The sequence below is a fragment of the Nicotiana tomentosiformis genome, chromosome 5 (assembly GCF_000390325.3).
Source record: "Nicotiana tomentosiformis chromosome 5, ASM39032v3, whole genome shotgun sequence".
NCBI classification, from domain to species: domain Eukaryota; kingdom Viridiplantae; phylum Streptophyta; class Magnoliopsida; order Solanales; family Solanaceae; genus Nicotiana; species Nicotiana tomentosiformis.
This window is the reverse complement of record NC_090816.1, coordinates 102,569,930-102,588,807: the sequence shown is the minus strand read 5'-3', so window position 1 is coordinate 102,588,807 and position 18,878 is coordinate 102,569,930. Positions and strand designations below refer to the sequence as shown.

The 18,878-nt window shown below is 40.4% G+C and overlaps 2 protein-coding genes across 2 annotated transcripts; one reads left to right on the top strand and one right to left on the bottom strand.

Moving 5' to 3' along the window:
• The first annotated feature begins 2,550 nt into the window (after positions 1-2,550).
• Positions 2,551-3,422, top strand: LOC138892911 (uncharacterized). The gene is made up of 2 exons (XM_070176668.1): positions 2,551-3,166; positions 3,304-3,422. Exons 1-2 carry the CDS (start codon positions 2,551-2,553, stop codon positions 3,420-3,422), a joined length of 735 nt encoding a protein of 244 aa, XP_070032769.1.
• Positions 3,423-5,055: 1,633 nt separating this feature from the next.
• On the bottom strand, positions 5,056-5,613 carry LOC138892910 (uncharacterized). The gene has a single exon (XM_070176667.1). It carries the CDS (start codon positions 5,611-5,613, stop codon positions 5,056-5,058), a length of 558 nt encoding a protein of 185 aa, XP_070032768.1.
• Positions 5,614-18,878: the final 13,265 nt, after the last annotated feature.

The following is an 18,878-nucleotide window of genomic DNA, read 5'->3' as shown; positions in this document are numbered from 1 at the left end:
TTGGGTTGACTTTGGTTAACCTTTTAGGTAAACGAACCCGGATCAGTGTTTTGACAGCTCCGGCAGGTCGTATCGTGATTTGAGACTTGAGCGTATGCCCGGAATCCAATTCGGAGATCCCTAACTCGAGTTATCGCATGTTGTCGAAATTTTGAAGTTTAAAGGTTTAATGATTTAAGAGATTTGACTAATGTTTGAATTTGTTGATATCAGGTTCGTATTTTAGTTTCGGAAGACGGTATAGCTTCATTACTATATTTATGACTTGTTTGCCAAATTTGGTGAGAAACGGAGCTCGTTTGACGTGATTCAGACGTCCGGTTGTTAAAATAAAAGTTTTAAAGTTTTATTAAAAATTGCATTTGATTTGGGGTCAGATTCGTAGTTCTAGGCGCTATTTTGGTGTTTTGATCGTGCGAGCAAATTCGTATGATATTTTTGGACTTGTGTGCATGTATGGTTTAGAGCCCCGAGGGGCTCGAGTGAGTTTCGGGGTGGTTTCATATCATTTCTAGGCCATTTTTAGCTACTGGTTTTTGGCTACATCAGTGTGATGCGATAGCGGGTAATTGGCCGTGATAGCGATGAGTAAAATGGGAGAAATTGACCAGTGCTTTGCGATCGCGGATGACCTTTCGCGATCGCGTAGATGATACTTCTGTTGTACTGACCCGACTTTGGAAGCTTATATCTCGCAATCTATAAGGAATTTGGAGATGATCCAAAAATAAAAGTTGTAGCCCTTTGGGCATAGTTTTCATAAAATTGAACAATTTGGTATTTGGAATTGTGTACAAATATTTATGGTTAGTATATTATAGGCTGTCCGAGAAGATGTTTGGAAATCGCGAAGAAGAAATTTGGGTTGCACAGGGCTGTCTTTGGCAGCTTATATCTCGATATCTATAAGGAATTAGGAGATGACCAGAACATAAAATTTTAGATCTTGGTGTCTAGTTTTAAGAAAGATAAACCATTTGTTATTTGGAGTTTTGTACAAAATATTCTGACCATTATACTAGAGGTTGTTTGGAAGAGTTGGAGAAGACTGTTGGAAAATTTGTTCTTCGCGATCTCGGGAGAATGGCCGCGATCGCATAGAGTAAAAAAATGCTCGAAAATTTTTGTATTTTGCGATCGCGGGAGTTTATCCGTGATCGCATAGGGTAAATGACTAGGCAACCGAACTTAAGTTCTGGAAAGGGATTTCATCCCATTTTTCACTTCTCACGATTTTGAGTTCGGGTAAGACGATTTTTGGGCGATTTTTCCGGGAAATATTGGGGTAAGTATTCCTTATCCTATATTAATTATATTTCATGATTCCATATTCATTTACATCATGAATCCGTGAATTTATGGAAGAAAAAATAGATTTTTATAAAATCTTCTAAAAATGTAAAATGAAGATTTGAAGGTCAATTCGATGTCGGAATTCGATAATTTTTGTATGGTTGAACTTGTATCGGAACCGGTGTTCAGATTTTATGAGTTTTCCCGGAATTCAAGACGTGGGTCCCACTGTCAATCTTTAAAATGAATTTCAAATTTTTATCCGAAAAATTAGTAAATACATATGGAATTAATTCCTACGATTTGTTTTGAGTATATTGAATTGTTTATGACTAGATTTGAGGCTTTCAGACACTAATTTGTGAGGCAAGGGTTTATTGGAATCTTGAATTTGGTTGCGAAGCGAGGTAAGTGTTGTGGTTAACCTTGACTTGAGGGAATAGAACCCTTGAATGATTTGTTATATGAAATTCATGTGAACAACATATAGGCGAGGTGACGAGTGTCTATACGTCGTCAAATAAATTATTTGCATACCTATTTAAACACCATAAATTATTTTAAGATATGAATTAATTGTTATAATAATTGTTTCTCTCATATTCCTTATCAAATATTAGTTCTTGAATTCATGCAATAATTGTTACATGCTTATTTGATTTTATGTGTCTTAATTTCTACTTGACATTTAACATATTAAATTTGAAATTGCCTATTTTCTCCCAGATTTTCACAATTAATTGCTACTTGTCATTACCCGAAATTCGCACCATTAAGACCATGATGACGCCTAACATTTCACTTGCTAGGCAAGCCAACATTAGAATAATTTTAACCATTTTTACATAAATTAAATTAAACAGAAGGCACAGTCCTATTATACCTTACTCTGGGCAGCCATCATTTAGTGCACATTCAACTCCTATCAGCGCACCACCACTCTAGAGTCACTACAATGGTTATTCGGCCCGTTCGGGTCAGCTTCAGCATCAGCAGCCACGACAAAAGGATGGGTGTTATGAGTGTGGGAACATTGGTCACTTTGGAAGGTATTGCCCTAGGTTATCGAGCAACAAATCTCGGCAGGATTCTCGTGCCATCATACTGGCACCGGTTGATTCACCGCCTGCTCAGGAAGTTAGAGGTAGGGGTCAGGCAGCTAGAGGTGGGGGTCAGGCCATTAGAGGTGGAGGTAAGCCCATTAGAGGTGGAGGCCAGCCAATTAGAGGTCGTCCCAGAGACGTAGTTCAAAGTGGTATGGCCCAGCCCCGATTTTATGCTTTTCCAGCTAGGCCTAAAGCCGAGTCATCTTATGCCCTGATCACAGGTATTGTTCCAGTTTGCCATAGAGATGTTTCAGTTCTATTTGATCCAGGATCTATTTATTCCTATGTGTTTTCCTATTTTTCTACATATCTGGTTGTACCTCGTGATTATCTGATTGCTTCTGTGTGTGTAGATTCTGTTATGGTAGATCATGTCTACCATTCATGTGTGGTTACTATTGGGAGTCTTGAGACTAGCTTGAATCTTCTACATCTTGACATGGTAGATTTTGATGTTATCTTGGGTATGGATTGGCTGTCACCTTATCATGCTATATTGGATTGTCACGCCAAAACGGTGACCTTAGCCATGTCGGGGTTACCTCGACTAGAGTGGAAAGGGTCTCTTGGCCATTCTATCAGCAAGGTTATCTCTTATGTGAAATCTCGGCGTATGGTCGAGAAGGAATGTCTAGCTTATTTGGCTTATATTCGCGATCCTAGTGCGAAAGTTCCTTCTATGGATTCCGTTCCAGTTGTCCGTGAATTTCTAGATGTATTTCCTGCAGATCTGTCGGGGATGCCACCCGACAGAGATATTGACTTATGTATTGATTTAGCTTCGGGCACTCAGCCCATTTCTATCCCAACATATCGTATCGCCCCGCCGGAGTTGAAAGAATTGAAGGAGCAATTACAAGAATTGCTTGATAAGGTCTTCATTACACCTAGTGTCTCGCCCTAGGGTGCGCCCTTGTTGTTCGTGAAGAAGAAAGGTGGATCGATGAGAATGTGTATAGATTATCAATAGTTAAACAAGGTACTATCAAGAACAAGTATCCGTTGCCAAGAATTGATGACTGATTCGATCAGCTTCAGGGTGCCAAGATGTTTTCAAAGATCGACTTGAGGTATAGTTACCATCAGTTGAAGATTAGGGCATTTGATGTCCCTAAGACAGCTTTTCGGTCTCGGTATGAGCATTACGATTTCCTAGTGATGTCATTTGGGCTGACAAATGCCCCAACATCATTTATGGGTTTGATAAATCGGTTGTTCAAGCCTTATTTGGATTTCTTTGTGGTTGTGTTCATTGATGATATCTTGATTTACTCCGGCAGTCGAGAGGAGCATGAGCAGCATCTTCAGATTGTGCTTCAGACATTGAAAAATAATCAGTTATATGCTAAATTTTCAAAATGTAAATTTTCGTTAGGCTCAGTTGCTTTGTTGGGGCATGTTGTATCGGCTGAAGGCATAAAAATGGATCCTAAGAAGATTTAGGCAGTTCAGAATTGGCCTAGACCTACTTCAGCTACAGAGATCCGGAGTTCCTGGGTTTGGCAGGATATTATCGCCAGTTTGTGGAGAGATTTTCATCAACAGCATCTCCATTGACCAAATTGACCCAGAAGGGTGCCCCATTTAGATGGTCAGACGAGTGTGAGTTGAGCTTTCAGAAGCTCAAGACCGCTTTGACTACGGCGCCAATGTTGATGTCACCCACAAGTTCAGGATCTTATACGGTGTATAGTGATGCTTCTCGCATTGGGCTTTGTGCAATATTGATGCAAGATGGCAGGGTGATTGCATATGCGTCATGTCAATTGAAATTTCACGAGAAGAATTATCATGTTCATGGTTTAGAATTGGTAGCCATTGTTCATGCGCTGAAGATTTGGAGGCATTACCTCTACGGTGTCTCGTGTGAGGTATTTACTGATCATGAACTTGTGGGTAATACCAACACTGGTGTCGTAGTCAAAGAGGTCTTGAGCTTCTGAAAGCTCAACTCACACTCGTCTGACCATCTAAATGGGGCACCCTTCTGGGTCAATTTGTTCAATAGAGATGTTATAGATGAAAATCCCTCCACAAACCGACGATAATATCCTGCCAAACCCAGAAAATTCCGGATCTCTGTAGCTGAAGTAGGTCTAGGCCAATTCTGAACTGCCTCAATCTTCTTAGGATCCACTTTTATGCCTTCAGCTGATACAACATGCCCCAAAAAGGCAACTGAGCCTAACCAAAATTCACATTTTGAAAATTTAGCATATAACTGATTATTCTTCAAAGTATGAAGCAATTTCCGAAGATACTGCTCATGCTCCTCTCGACTACTGGAGTAAATCAAGATATCATCAATGAACACAACCACAAAGGAATCCAAATAAGGTTTGAACACTCGATTCATCAAACCCATAAATGCTGCTGGGGCATTTGTCAGCCCAAATGACATCACTAGGAATTTGTAATACCTATACCGAGTCCAAAAAGCTGTCTTAGGGTTATTAAATGCCCTAATCTTCAACTGATGGTAACCAGACCTCAAGTCAATCTTTGAAAATATCTTGGCACCCTGAAGCTGATCGAATAAGTCATCAATTCTTGGCAACGGATACTTGTTCTTGATAGTGACCTTGTTTAACTATTGATAATCTATACACATTCTCATCGATCCACCTTTCTTCTTCACGAACAACAAGGGCGCACCCTAGGGCGAGACACTAGGTGTAATGAAGACCTTATCAAGCAATTCTTGTAATTGCTCCTTTAATTCTTTCAACCCTGGTGGGGCCATATGGCATGGTGGCATAGATATGGGCTGAGCGCCCCAAGCTAAATCAATAGAGAAGTCAATATCTCTGTCGGGTGGCATCCCCCACAGATCTGCAGGAAATACATCTGGAAATTCACGGACAACTGGAACCGAATCCATAGATGGAACTTTCGTGCTGGGATCACGAATATAAGCCAAATAAGCTAGACACCCCTTCTTGACCATACGTCGAGCTTTCACATGAAAGATAACCTTGCTCATAGAATGGCCAAGATTCCCTTTCCACTTTAGTCGAGGTAACTCCGGCATGGCTAAGGTCATCGTTTTGGCATGACAATCTAATATAGCATGATAAGGTGACGGCCAATCCATACCTAAGATAACATCAAAATCTACCATGTCAGGAAGTAGAATATCCACGCTAGTCTTAAAACTCCCAAAAGTTACCACACACGAACGATAGACATGATCTACCACAACAGAATCTCCCATCGGTGTACATACACACACAATAGCACTCAAAGAATCACGATGACAACCAGCTATGTAGAAAAATAGGAAGACACATAGGAATAAGTGGATCCTGGATCAAATAGAACTGAACCATCTCTATGGAAAACTAGAACAATACTTGTGATCACGGCATCAGATGACTCGGCCTCAAGCCTAGCTGGAAAAGCTTGACCTCTACCTCTAGTTGCCTGACCTCTACCTCTAGCTGGCTAAGTTGGCGGTAAAGCAACCGGTACCGGTATAACGGCACGAGAATCCTATCGAGATTTGTTGCTCGACTGTCACGCCCCAAAACCCGAGGAGCGTGACTGACGCTCAACCGAGTGAACCCGACCGAGCAAGCCTGTTAGATTTCCTTCTACCCAAACTCATCCACAATTGAATATAATACATATTTTCATTAATTATAAAAAAAAACGTGATCATGTCTACAATATCAATTCATTACCAATAGTTTTCATCATTTTTAAGGTCTCAAATGGGACAAGTAATATAACCACAACATAACATAGTTTGTCTTTCCCAGCACCAATACACAACCCACACTATGTCTACGGAGCCTCTATAGATAAAGAAGAGTACAATGATAATGCCGGCAATAAGGCTCCATCTATACCTCAAACAGAATACACAAGTACAAAAGATACATGACCTCGGGGTGAAGTGGGGCTCACCAAGTCAGCTGGGAAGAAGGTGTACTGCTATCACTGATCAATATCTCTTGTTGTGAAACCACCTGCATCCATTTAAAGATGCAGTACCCCCGGCAAAAGAGACATTAGTACCGTCGAATAGTACTAGTATGAAAACTAAATACCAATTTAAGAATTCAGAAATACAAGATGAATATGATGAACCGGTGCGGCAATAGAATAATATAAATAACCGTTTAAACCAGAGCAAGCTTATTAAGAACTATCAATAACATTTATAGGATTTAAGATGAGATCCTCTGTAACCATCTTAACACAAAGCGGCCATGCTGCCTCCCCTAACATATGCAGGTGGAGGTGTAAACACAATACCACAACTCTACTCAAGAGGCCCTGCTGCCTCACCCCAATATATGCGGGTGGAGGTATAACCACAGTACCAAGAACCTACACAAAGTGGCTATGCCGCCTCACCCCAATGTATGCGGGTGAAAATACATCAACAATACCAATACCAACATAAAGCGGCTATGCCGCCTAACCCTAATATATATATATATATATATATACCAACATAAAGCGGCTATGCCGCCTAACCCTAATATATATATATATATATATATATATATATATATATATATATATGGGTGGTGGTGCCACAACAATACCTGAACTATACACAAAGAGATCGTACCACCTCACCCCAATGTATGCGGGTGGAGGTGCAGTCCTACAATACCATAATCCCTACATAAAGCGGTCATGCCGCCTCACCCCAATATATGCGTGTGGAGGTATATCACAATCACAATCTCTACACAACTTGGCATAATAACTTTCACATAAATCACGACTTGAAATTATAACATGTGGATACACAATTCATAGTTTGGAACACATCCTCAATTTATAATGCAATATGATAAGAGCATTTGAAACACGAATTTGAACATATATCTTTATCACAAAACTTATTGGAATACTCAATTTGTAATCAACATTTTGGAACTTACAAGGATAATGGGAATTCCAATTCTTAAAGAAGGTTTATCCAACATACCTCAATCCAACTTCCTTAAAATCTAAAATGTTTTAGAATTCTTAGCAACTTCAATCTATTGTAGAAATATAACAAATTGAACCAAAATTAGGAAGATGATCATGGTTCTAGCTCATTTGAGCATTTTATCAAACACTAGGTGTGCATTAAGGTTTCAAGGTCCTTTTATGGAGGATTCCATTATCCCACAACCTATTCTTTACCATTTTTACCTCAACAATCTTCCTACACCCTTTGATAACACATGCAAGAAAAATAAACAACTTTCATACCCAAGAATTGTCTTGCTAATTTCCCATTCTTAGAGAAAATTCGAAATTGAGGGTTAGGGTGTAAAATCTTACCTCTAGGATAAAGACCTAGTGAATTTTCCTTGTTAATCTCCAAAGATTTTAGCAAGAATCAAAGGACAATTTGTTGAAGATCACTCTCCCACTCTAGGGCACTCTCTCACTCTCAAAATATCAGGTTTTCGGTCAAAAATGACTTAACCCCTCTCTCTACCCGGCCTTGGGGTTATTTAATGGTTTCCTACGTGCGTGGTTGCGCATCTGGCCGCGCACCTGAGGCAAAAACTCTCAAATATGTGCAGCCGCATATCTGGGTGTGCATATGACACAGGTCCAATTAAATGGCCATACCTTTCTGTATACATATCCAAATGACAAACGGTTTGATAAGTTGGAAACTAGAGTCAAAGGGATTTAAGTTAATAGGTTATACACAATATAAATATTCATATGTTTAGAGTTATGCTCGTTTGAAGTTAGGTCTTGTGCGAACTCACTTGAAACTTTATTCCATCATATAATTTTCAACTTGACTTAGCCTTAGGGCTCTTCTTAGACCATAAACCATTCTTAATGCACCATATACATATATTATCATGATCAATTTATATCATTCAAATTATCAGTCTTGTTCATACCCGAATTAATATAATTAGCACCCGCCAATCTTCTTAATGGTCTTAAAACACTTCAAAATTTTTCGGGGTGTTACATTCTCCCCCACTTAAGAACATTCATCTTCGAATGTTTTACGAGTAATTATTAGGCACAATATTATCCTCCTCTCACCTTAACCATCATATTTAATCGTTCTTGACTTCGTATAGATCTTAGATATTCTTCCAAATGTTTCAGAAATTTGGCTAACTCCCAAATGTTTCAGAAATTTTGGCAGAGTGTCCTCTGCAATTGGGCCTAACCACCTGCCATAGAATCACCAAAACTAGTCCTAACAACATATACATGAATCAATGACACAACATAACATTAAAACAATACCAATCGTGGCCTCACGAGCAGTATACTACCGAAAAGGAACACCTTTAACACAAGCTGTACAAATGATACGTAATTCATAGGGAACAATTTCTTAGAACGATTACATAGCTATTCAAACAAATAAGGGTACTTTTTCTTCATATCTTCCTCCGCCTCCCAAGTAGCCTCTTCAACCCGTTGGTTTCGCCATAGCACTTTCACGAAGGCAATTTCTTTATTTCTTAACTTTTGGACTTGCCGATAAATAATAGAAACTGAAATCTCTTCATAAGTCAATCCTTCATTAACCTCAATAGTCTCAACCGGAACAATGACTGTCGGGTCTCCAACTACTTTCTTCAACATAGACACATAAAACACCGGGTGCACTAATGACATTTCAGGCGGTAGCTCAAGCTTGTACGCTACCTCACCGATCCTCTGAATGATTCTGTACGGTCCGACATACCTCGGACACAATTTCCCTTTATTAGAATCATCTTCTTTGAACTCCAAATCCCTACGACGAACATCTGAATAGGACTTCTAACGACTCTGAGCAGTCTTCAACCTCTCCTTAATCATTTTAACTTTTTCCATAGCATGATGTACGAGGTATGGCCCTATTAACTCTGTTTCCTCAATTTCGAACCACCCAATGGGAGGTCTACATTTTCTTCCATATAAAGCCCCGAACGGTGCCATTTAAATACTAGCATGATAACTATTGTTATAGAAAAATTTTATGAGTGGTAAATGATCATCCCAACTACCTTTGAAGTCTAGAACACAAGCGCGCAACATATCCTCAAGAGTATGAATAGTCCGCTCTGCCTGCCCGTCAGTCTGCGGATGAAAGGTTGTACTAAGATTCACCTAAGTACCCAAACCTTGCTGAAATTTCTTCCAAAATTTAGTAGTGAATTGTGCCCCCCGATTAGAAATGATGGAAACTTGGGTGCCATGCAATCTGACTATTTCTTTGATATACAACTGAGCATACTGCTCCGCTGTGTTGATAGACTTAACCGGCAAAAAGTGTGCTGACTTCGTGAGTCAATCCATAATTACCCAAATTGAGTAAAACTTGCGCGGAGTGTGCGGTAATCCTACCACAAAGTCCATAGTAATCATTTCCCACTTCCATATTGGAATTTCTATTTTCTATGCCAACCCACCGGGCCTTTGGTGTTCAGCCTTCACTTGCTGACAATTTGGACACTTCGCCACAAAGTCCGCTACATTCCTCTTCATATCATTCCACCAGTAGACTTCCTTAAGATAATGATACATTTTTGTAGAACCTGGGTGCACAAAATACCTAGAAGTGTGAGCTTCAGTCATAATTCTTTCCCGGAGACCATCCACATTTGGAACACATAGTCACCCTTGGTACCTTAGTGTACCATCATCCATGCCAAGAGAAAAGGCTATGGTCTTATGTTTATGAATCCCTTCTTTAAATTGCACCAACAATAGATCATTGTATTGCTTCTCTTTGACTTCCACAACAAGCGATGATTCAGCCCTATTTTGCACAATTACCCCTCTTTTACTAGAGTCCGCAAGACGAACTCCCAAACTAGCCAATAGGTGAAATTCCTTTGCCAATGGCCTTTGATATGCCTCCAAGTGAGCCAAACTACCAATAGATTTCCGGCTAAGAGCATCTGCCACAACATTGGCCTTTTTCGGATGATATAGAATATCAATGTCGTAGTCCTTGAGTAACTCAAGCCATATTCTCTGCCTCAGATTCAATTCCTTCTGCTTGAAAATATATTGAAGGCTATTATGGTCCGTGAATATATCCACATGGACCCCATATAAATAATGACGCCAAATTTTCAATGCAAATACCACGCCGCAAGTTCTAAATCATGTGTTGGATAGTTCTTTTCATGATTCTTGAGTTACCTAGAAGCATAAGCTATAACCTTGCCATATTTCATTAATACACATCCAAGCCCGATTCTTGAAGCATCATAATATACCACAAATCCATTTATACCCTCTGGTAGAGTCAACACCGGTGTCGTAGTCAATCTTGCTTTCAACTCCTGGAAACACTTTTCACAAGCATCTGACCATTGGAACTTAATTGCCTTCTGTGTCAATTTAGTCAATGGAGAGGCAAGAGTAGAAAACCCCTCCACAAACTTTCTGTAATAACCAGCTAAGCCTAAGAAACTGTGAATCTCTGTTGGAGTTGTAGGCCTCGACCAATTCTTTACAGCTGAAATTTTCTGAGGATCAACCTTAATCCCCTCACTAGAGACAACATGACCCAAGAATGTGACAGACTCGAGCCAAAATTCACATTTTGAAAACTTCGCATACAATTGGTGTTGATGAAGAGTCTGCAACACTGCCCTAAGATGACCGGCATGGTCCTCTCGACTTCGTGAATATACAAGAATATCGTCAATAAACACTATCACAAAAGAGTCGAGGAACTACTTGAAATCGCGATTCATAAGATCCATGAAGGCTGCTGGGGCATTTGTTAGCCCAAAAGACATCACCAAAAACTCAAAGTGCCCATATCGGATTCTAAAAGCTATTTTCGGAATATCCCACTCCCTGATCTTCAATTGGTGATACCTGGATCTTAAATCAATCTTAGAGAAGTACCTGGCACCTAGCAATTGATCAAACAAGTCATCTATCCTTGGTAGTGGGTATTTATTTTTTATTGTGATCTTGTTAAGTTGTAGGTCATCAATACACATACGTAGTGACCATCCTTCTTCCTTACAAAAAGTACCGATGCGCCCCAAGGTGACACATTCGGCCAGATAAACCCTTTTTTAACAAGTCTCTCAATTGTTGTTTTAGCTCCTTCAATTCTGCCGGTGCCATTCTGTAGGGTGGAATAGATATAGGATGTGTGTCTGGCATCACATCAATCCCAAAATCAATCTCACGGTCTGGTGGGATCCCAGGGGGTTTATCTAGAAAAACTCCCGGAAGTTCATTCACAACATGCACAGACTCAAATGTAGGAGCCTCAGCATCGGTGTATGTAACCCGGACCAAATGGTAAATACACCCCTTGTTGATCATTTTCGTGGCCTTAAGGTAAGAAATAAACCTACCCTTTGGCACTACATCATCACCCTTCCACTCAATAACTGGCTCATTTGGAAATTCGAACCTAACAGTTCTGGTTCGGCAAAGCCAATCCATCCCTATTATCACATCAAAATCGACCATCCCCAATTCAATGAGATCGGCCACGGTGTCACGACCACATAACGTGACAACACAATCCCTATAAACCCGCGCGGCCAAAATAGACTCACCAACCAGTGTAGATACAAAGAGCGGCTCATGAAGTTGTTCTAGTTCTATCCCAAATTCCATAGCAACATAAGGAGTAACATATGACAAAGTGGAACCGGGATCAATAAGAACATATACAGCATGGGATTGGACAGATAATATACATGTGACAACATCTGGAGAAGCCTCTGATTCTCGACGCCTCTGCATAGCATAAAATCTGTTGGCTCCTCCTGAATTATGTGCACCACCCCTAGCTGCACCACGCCCTGCGGGTGCTGGGGTGCCTCGAGCTGGAGGTGTTGTGGATGTAGTAGCTGCAGAATTAGCTGGTTGTGCCATACCTCTGTCCATATTTCGGCGGCACGAGCGGAAATCTCTATGAATGTGACCCCTCACACCATACCCATAGCATACTGGTAGGTTTATGAAGCAGTACCCAAAGCACATTCTCCCACACTTAGGGCATGGAAGCCTCCGCTGCTAAAACCTTCTATCCGGCCGACCTTGCTGGTGGGGTCCCTTGTTGCCCTGACTGGGTCCAGATGACTGTGCACCCATCGAAGATTGGGCGAATGATTGGGATGGTCCTGATGACCCTCCCCTGAATGCCGACCTACCACCACCACCACCGGATGAACCACCAAAGTTGCCCGCGAACCGGGCCTTGCTGCTACTCTGACGCTCCATTTTATTTTTCAATTTGCGGGTCTTTATGGCTTGAGAAAATGCCACAGTCTTACCATAGTTCATATCGGAATTTAAGGCAGCTGTAGCGGCCTCATTAATTACCAAGGGGCTAAGGCCCTGAACAAACGGGTGCACTCTAGCCTCCATAGTGGGCAACATGTGAATAGCATACTTGGACAGGTGCGCAAACTCCATATGGTACTCCCACACATTCATACTACCCTGATTCAGGCTTTCAAACTCAGCAACACGAGCTGCCTTAGTTTCGAAAGGCAAGAAATGATCCATAAAGGTATCTGAGAATCACCCCACCTTGCCGGAGGGCTTCCTTCCTCACGGGATTCCTCCCACAACTCAAACCAAGAATAGGCCACCCCTTTCAGGCGGTAGGAGGCCAACTTCACTCCCTTCATCTCTGTAGCATGCATAACCTGTAGAGTCTTGTGCATCTCATCAATGAAATCCTGGGGGTCCTCCTCGGGATTAGTACCCATAAACACTGGAGGATCTAAGTGAAGAAACTTGTTCACCTTGAAAGTAGCAGATTCCCCTGGCTTACTGGAAGAAGTAGGCCCAACACTAGATCTCTGGGCCTGAGAAGCCACTATCTGTGTCAACATCTGTATGGCTCCCCTAAGATCAACATCGGACACACCAGAATCGGAAGCTGAGCTGGAGGTGGAACTGAAATATCATTTGGAGGAACTATTGCACCTTCATTAGTGTAGGGACAGGTGCAGTCTGATCAGTTGTGGTAGAATCAGGCAGCGTAGTAACTGGGGGAATATCCTCACCCCTCAGGTGCTCACCCGCATCATCAAATATAGGATCAACTGCCACTCATAGGGTGATATTGGCTCTTTGGCCAGTTCTTGCCTTCTTCTTAGGTGTCATGTGCTGAATATTAGAGCAACTCAGGAGTTAAAAGAGGAACAATCTTACAATCAGTTTTATCACACGATCAAGAACATGAAAGAAGGGTATCATTCCTAAATTCCCATGTAGCATCCTAATTATATATGTGGTCGACAACATACCAATAATAAGGACTCTACTAGACACGGCTCCAAGACATCCTAGGACACTTTAAAATCTTAGGCTTTGATACGACGTTTGTCACGCCCCAGAAACAGAGGAGCGCGACCGACGTTCAACCGAGTGAACCCGGCCGAGCAAGAATGTTAGATTTTCTTCTATCCAAACTCATCCACAAATGAAGATAATACATATTTTCATTAATTAGAAATAAAAACGTGATCATGTCTACAATACCAATTCATTACCACTAGTTTTCATCATTTTTAAGATCTCAAATGGGACAAGTAATACAACCACAACATAACATAGTTTGTCTTTTCCAACACCAATACACAACCCATACTATGTCTATGGATCCTCTATAGATAAACAAGAGTACAATGATAATGCCGGCAACAAGGTCCCCACTATACCTCAAACAGAATACGCAAGAACAAAAGATGCATGACCCCGGGGTGAAGTGGGGCTCACCAAGTCAGCTGGGAAGAAGGTGTACTGCTATCACTGATCAATATCTCCTGTTGTGGAACCACTTGCATCCATTTAAAGATGCAGCGCCCCCAACAAAAGGGACGTTAGTACCTTCGAATAGTACTAGTATGAAAACTAAACAACAATTTAAGAATTTAGAAATATAAGATGAATATCATGAACCAGTGCGGCAATAGAATAATATAGATAACCGTTTAAACCAGAGCAAGCTTATTAATAACTATCAATAACATTTATAGGATTTAAGATGAGATCCTCTGTAACCATCTTTACATAAAGCGGCCCCGCCGCCTCACCCAATATATGCAGGTGGAGATGTAAACACAATACCACAACTCTACTCAAGCGGCCCTGCCGCCTCACCCCAATGTATGCGGGTGGAGGTATAACCACAGTACCAAGAACCTACACAAAGCGGCTATGCCGCCTCACCCCAATGTATGCAGGTGGAAATGCATCAACGATACCAATACCAACACAAAGCGGCTATGCCGCCTCACCCCATATATATATATATATATATATATATATATATATATATATATATATATATATATATATATATATATATATATATATATGGGTGGTGGTGCCACAAAAATACCAAAACTATATACAAAGCGGTCGTACCTCCTCACCCCAATGTATGCGGGTGGAGGTGCAGTCCCACAATACCCTAATCCCTACACAAAGCAATCATGCCACATCACCCCAATATATGAGTGTGGAGGTGTATCACAATCACGATCTCTACACAACTTGGCATAATAACTTTCACATAAATCATGACTTGAAATTATAACGTGTAGATACACAATCCATAGTTTGGAACACATCCTTAATTTATAATGCAATATGATAAGAGCATTTGAAACACGAATTTGAACATATATCTTTATCACAAAACTTATTGGAATACTCGATTTGTAATCAACATTTTGGAACTTACTAGGATAATGAGAATTCCAATTCTTAAAGAAGGTTTAGCCAACATACCTCAATCAAACCTCCTTAAACTCTAAAATATTTTAGAATTCTTAGCAACTTCAATCTATTGTAGAAATATAACAAATTAAACCAAAATTAGGAGGATGATTATGGTTCTAGCTCATTTGAGTATTTTATCAAACACTAGGTGTATCATGGTTATTTAATGGGTTCCCACGTGCGCGGTCGAACATCTGGGTGTGCATATGACACAGGTCCAGTAAAATGGCCATAACTTTATGTATACATATCCAAACGACGAACGGTTTGATGCGTTGGAAACTAGACTCAAAGGGCTTGAATTTGAGGTTATACACCATATAAATCTTCATATATTGAGAGTTATGCTCGTTTGAAATTAGGTCTTATGCGAACTCACTTGAATCTTTATCCCATTATATAATTTTCAACTTGACTTAGCCTTAGGGCTCTTCTTAAACCATAAATCATTCTTAATGTACCACATACATATATTATCATGATCAATTGATCATTCAAATTATCAGTCTTGTCCATACCCAAATTAATATAATTAGCACCCGTCAATCTTCTTAATGGTCTTAAAACACTTCGAAATTTTCCGGAGTGTTACATCGACAATCTAGGGCAATACCTCCTGATGTGACCAATGTTCCCACACTCATAAAACCCATCCCGTTGTCGTGGCTGCTGAAGCTAAAGTTGACCCGAACGGGCCGGATAACTGTTGTAGTGACTCTAGAGTGGTGGTGCACTGATAGGAGCAGAATGTACACTAAATGTTGGCTGCCCAGAGTAAGGCATAATAGGACCATGACTCCCTGAAGCACCGTGAGATGCATGAAGTGTTGAATGAAACGACCTGGGAGGATGACCCCTACCAAAATTACCCCTGCCTCCAGACGAGGCACCACTAAACCCACCGAACTGACAAGGCCTCTTATCAGACTCCTACCCTCTCTCCTGTGCAAGAACCATCTCGATTCTCCTAGCAACATTAGCAGCCGCCAGAAAGGAAATCTCACTTTTGGTCTCCTTGGCCATCTGAAGCCTGATAGGGTGAGTGAGTCCATCAATAAACCTCCTCACTCTCTCTCCCTTAGTAGGTAGTAAAATAAGAGCATGACGGGCTAAATCCACAAAACGGGTCTCGTACTGAGTAACAGTCATACTTCCCTGCTTTAGACACTCGAATTGCTTGCGAAAATCCTCTCTCAATGTGATAGGGAGGAACTTCTCTAGAAATAACCGTGAGAACTGCTCCCAGGTCAATGCATGCGATCCAACTAGTCTGGTCAACGTATAATCTCTCCACCACCTCTTGGCAGAACCCGTCATCTAAAATACAGCAAAATCGACCCCATTGGTCTCAACTATAACCATATTCCGCAATACCTTATGGTAGCGGTCAAGATAATCCTGTAGGTCCTCAGAAGGTGTACCACTGAAGTGAACTGGAAAGAGCTTAATAAACTTATCCAGTCTCAATAAGGCTCAGAATACATGGCGGGCCTATCACCGGCCTGTGTCGCAACAACTGGCTAAACTACCCTAACTGGCGGGGCTGCTGGAGCCTGATACTGGGGAGCCATCTTCTCCGGAGCAGGAGTAGTGGGAGATTGTGCTCCTCCCCCAGCCTAAGAGACGGCTGGTGCCACTGGAAATGTACCATTCTGGGCCACGCCTTCCACAAGACTCACCAAACGGACTAGAGCGTCCTGAAGCACTAAAGTAGCTATGAATCCTTCCGGAACCCGAACTGGTCTACCCGGTACAGTCTGAACTGGAACCTCCTCCTGAAGATCCACCTAAGGTTCTACAACAGGTGTTGCTGCTCGAGCTCTAGACTGAGCTCTACCTTTGCCTCTGCCTCGGCCTCTAGCGCGACCTCGACCTCTACCCCTGGCCATAGTTTCTACCGGGGGCTCTGGTCCCTGCCCGTCGGTAGATATATTACGCGTTCTTACCATCTGCGAGAGAATAAGAATAGAACAGTTCAATCATTGATGATAGAATTAAATCGCACAACAGAATAAGAAAGACGTGATATTGTTCCTAAATTTTATAACCTCTGAAAGATAAGTACAGACGTCTCCGTACCGATCCTTCAGACTCTACTAAGTTTGCTCGTGACTCATGAGACCTATGTAACCTAGTGCTCTGATACCAACTTGTCACGAATCGAAATTCTCACCTTCAGGACCGTGATGACGCCTAACATTTCACTTGCTAGGCAAGTCAACATTAGAATAATTTTATCCAGTTTTAAATAAATTAAATTAAACAGATGCTCATTACTGAAATAAAGTGCGAAAGACCATAACAAATGCACGAGCTTCTAGAATTAATACAAATAAGGGTCTGAATAAAATAAAGTTGTTTGAAAGAAAGCACACAGAAAAAAAAGTAAAAGGAGACTTCGAAACTGCGGACGTTGTGCAGTTATACCTCAAGTCTTCCCTGGGTAGCGGAAATCCGGGCAAGTCTATGGTACGCCACTGGAACCAACTCCAAAATCTGCACAAGAAGTGCAGAATGTAGTATGAGTACAACCGACCCCATGTACTCTGTAAGTGCCGAGCCTAACCTCGACGAAGTAGTGACGAGGCTTAGGCAGATCACTTACATTAACTTGTACGTAATAATAGTAATAATAACAATAATATAAATAAAACAGGTAACTCATTTCAACAGTTGAAGCCAACTCGACAGTCATAATCAACTATTATTTCAATCAGTTTCCGTTGCGGCGTGCAACCCACTCCAACAATATAATTCTTCAATAAATTTCCGTTGCGGCGTGCAACCCTCTCTAACAATATAAACTTAAAAATATAATCTTTTACGGCGTGTAACTCGATCCCCCCAATATAATCCTTTTCATTTCTATTGCGGCGTGCAACCCGCTCCAATAATATAATTTAACAACTCTTAAATATAATAAAAATACTCCCATAAAAACCACATCCACTAATAAATTATTTGGCAATAAAGCACATAATATTTATAAAATATTTAGGAAACAAGTAATGACAAGTAGCAATTAATTGTGAAAATCAGGTAGGAAATAGGCAATTTCATATTTTATATGTTAAATGTTAAGTAGCAATTAAGACACATAAATCAAATAAGCATGTAACAATTATTGCATGAATTTAAGAATTAATATTTGACAAGGAATATGAGAGAAACAATTATTATAACAATTAATTCGTGTCTTAAAAATAATTTATGATGTTTAAATAATTATGCAAACAATTAATTTGACGACATATAGACACTCATCACCTCGCCTATACGTCATTCACATAAATTTTATATAACAAATCATTCAAGGGTTTAATTCCCTCAAGTCAAGGTTAACCACGATACTTACCTCACTTCGCAACCAAATTCAAGATTTCAATAAACCCTTATCTCGCGAATTAGTGTCTGAAAGCCTCAAATCTAGTCATAAACAATTCAATATACTCAATACAAATCATAGGAATTAATTTTATATAATTTTACTAATTTTTCGGATTAAAATTCGAAATTAATTTTGAAAACTGACAGCAAAATCTGAACATCCGTTCCGATACGAGTTCAACAATACAAAAATTATCGAATTTCAACATCGGATTGACCTTCAATTCTTCATTTTACATTTTTAGAAGATTTTATAAAAATATAATTTTTCTTCCATAAATTCACGGATTCATGATATAAATGAGTATGGAATCATGAAATATAATCAATATAGGATAAGGAACACTTACCCCAATATTTTTCCGTGAAAATCGCCCAAAACTC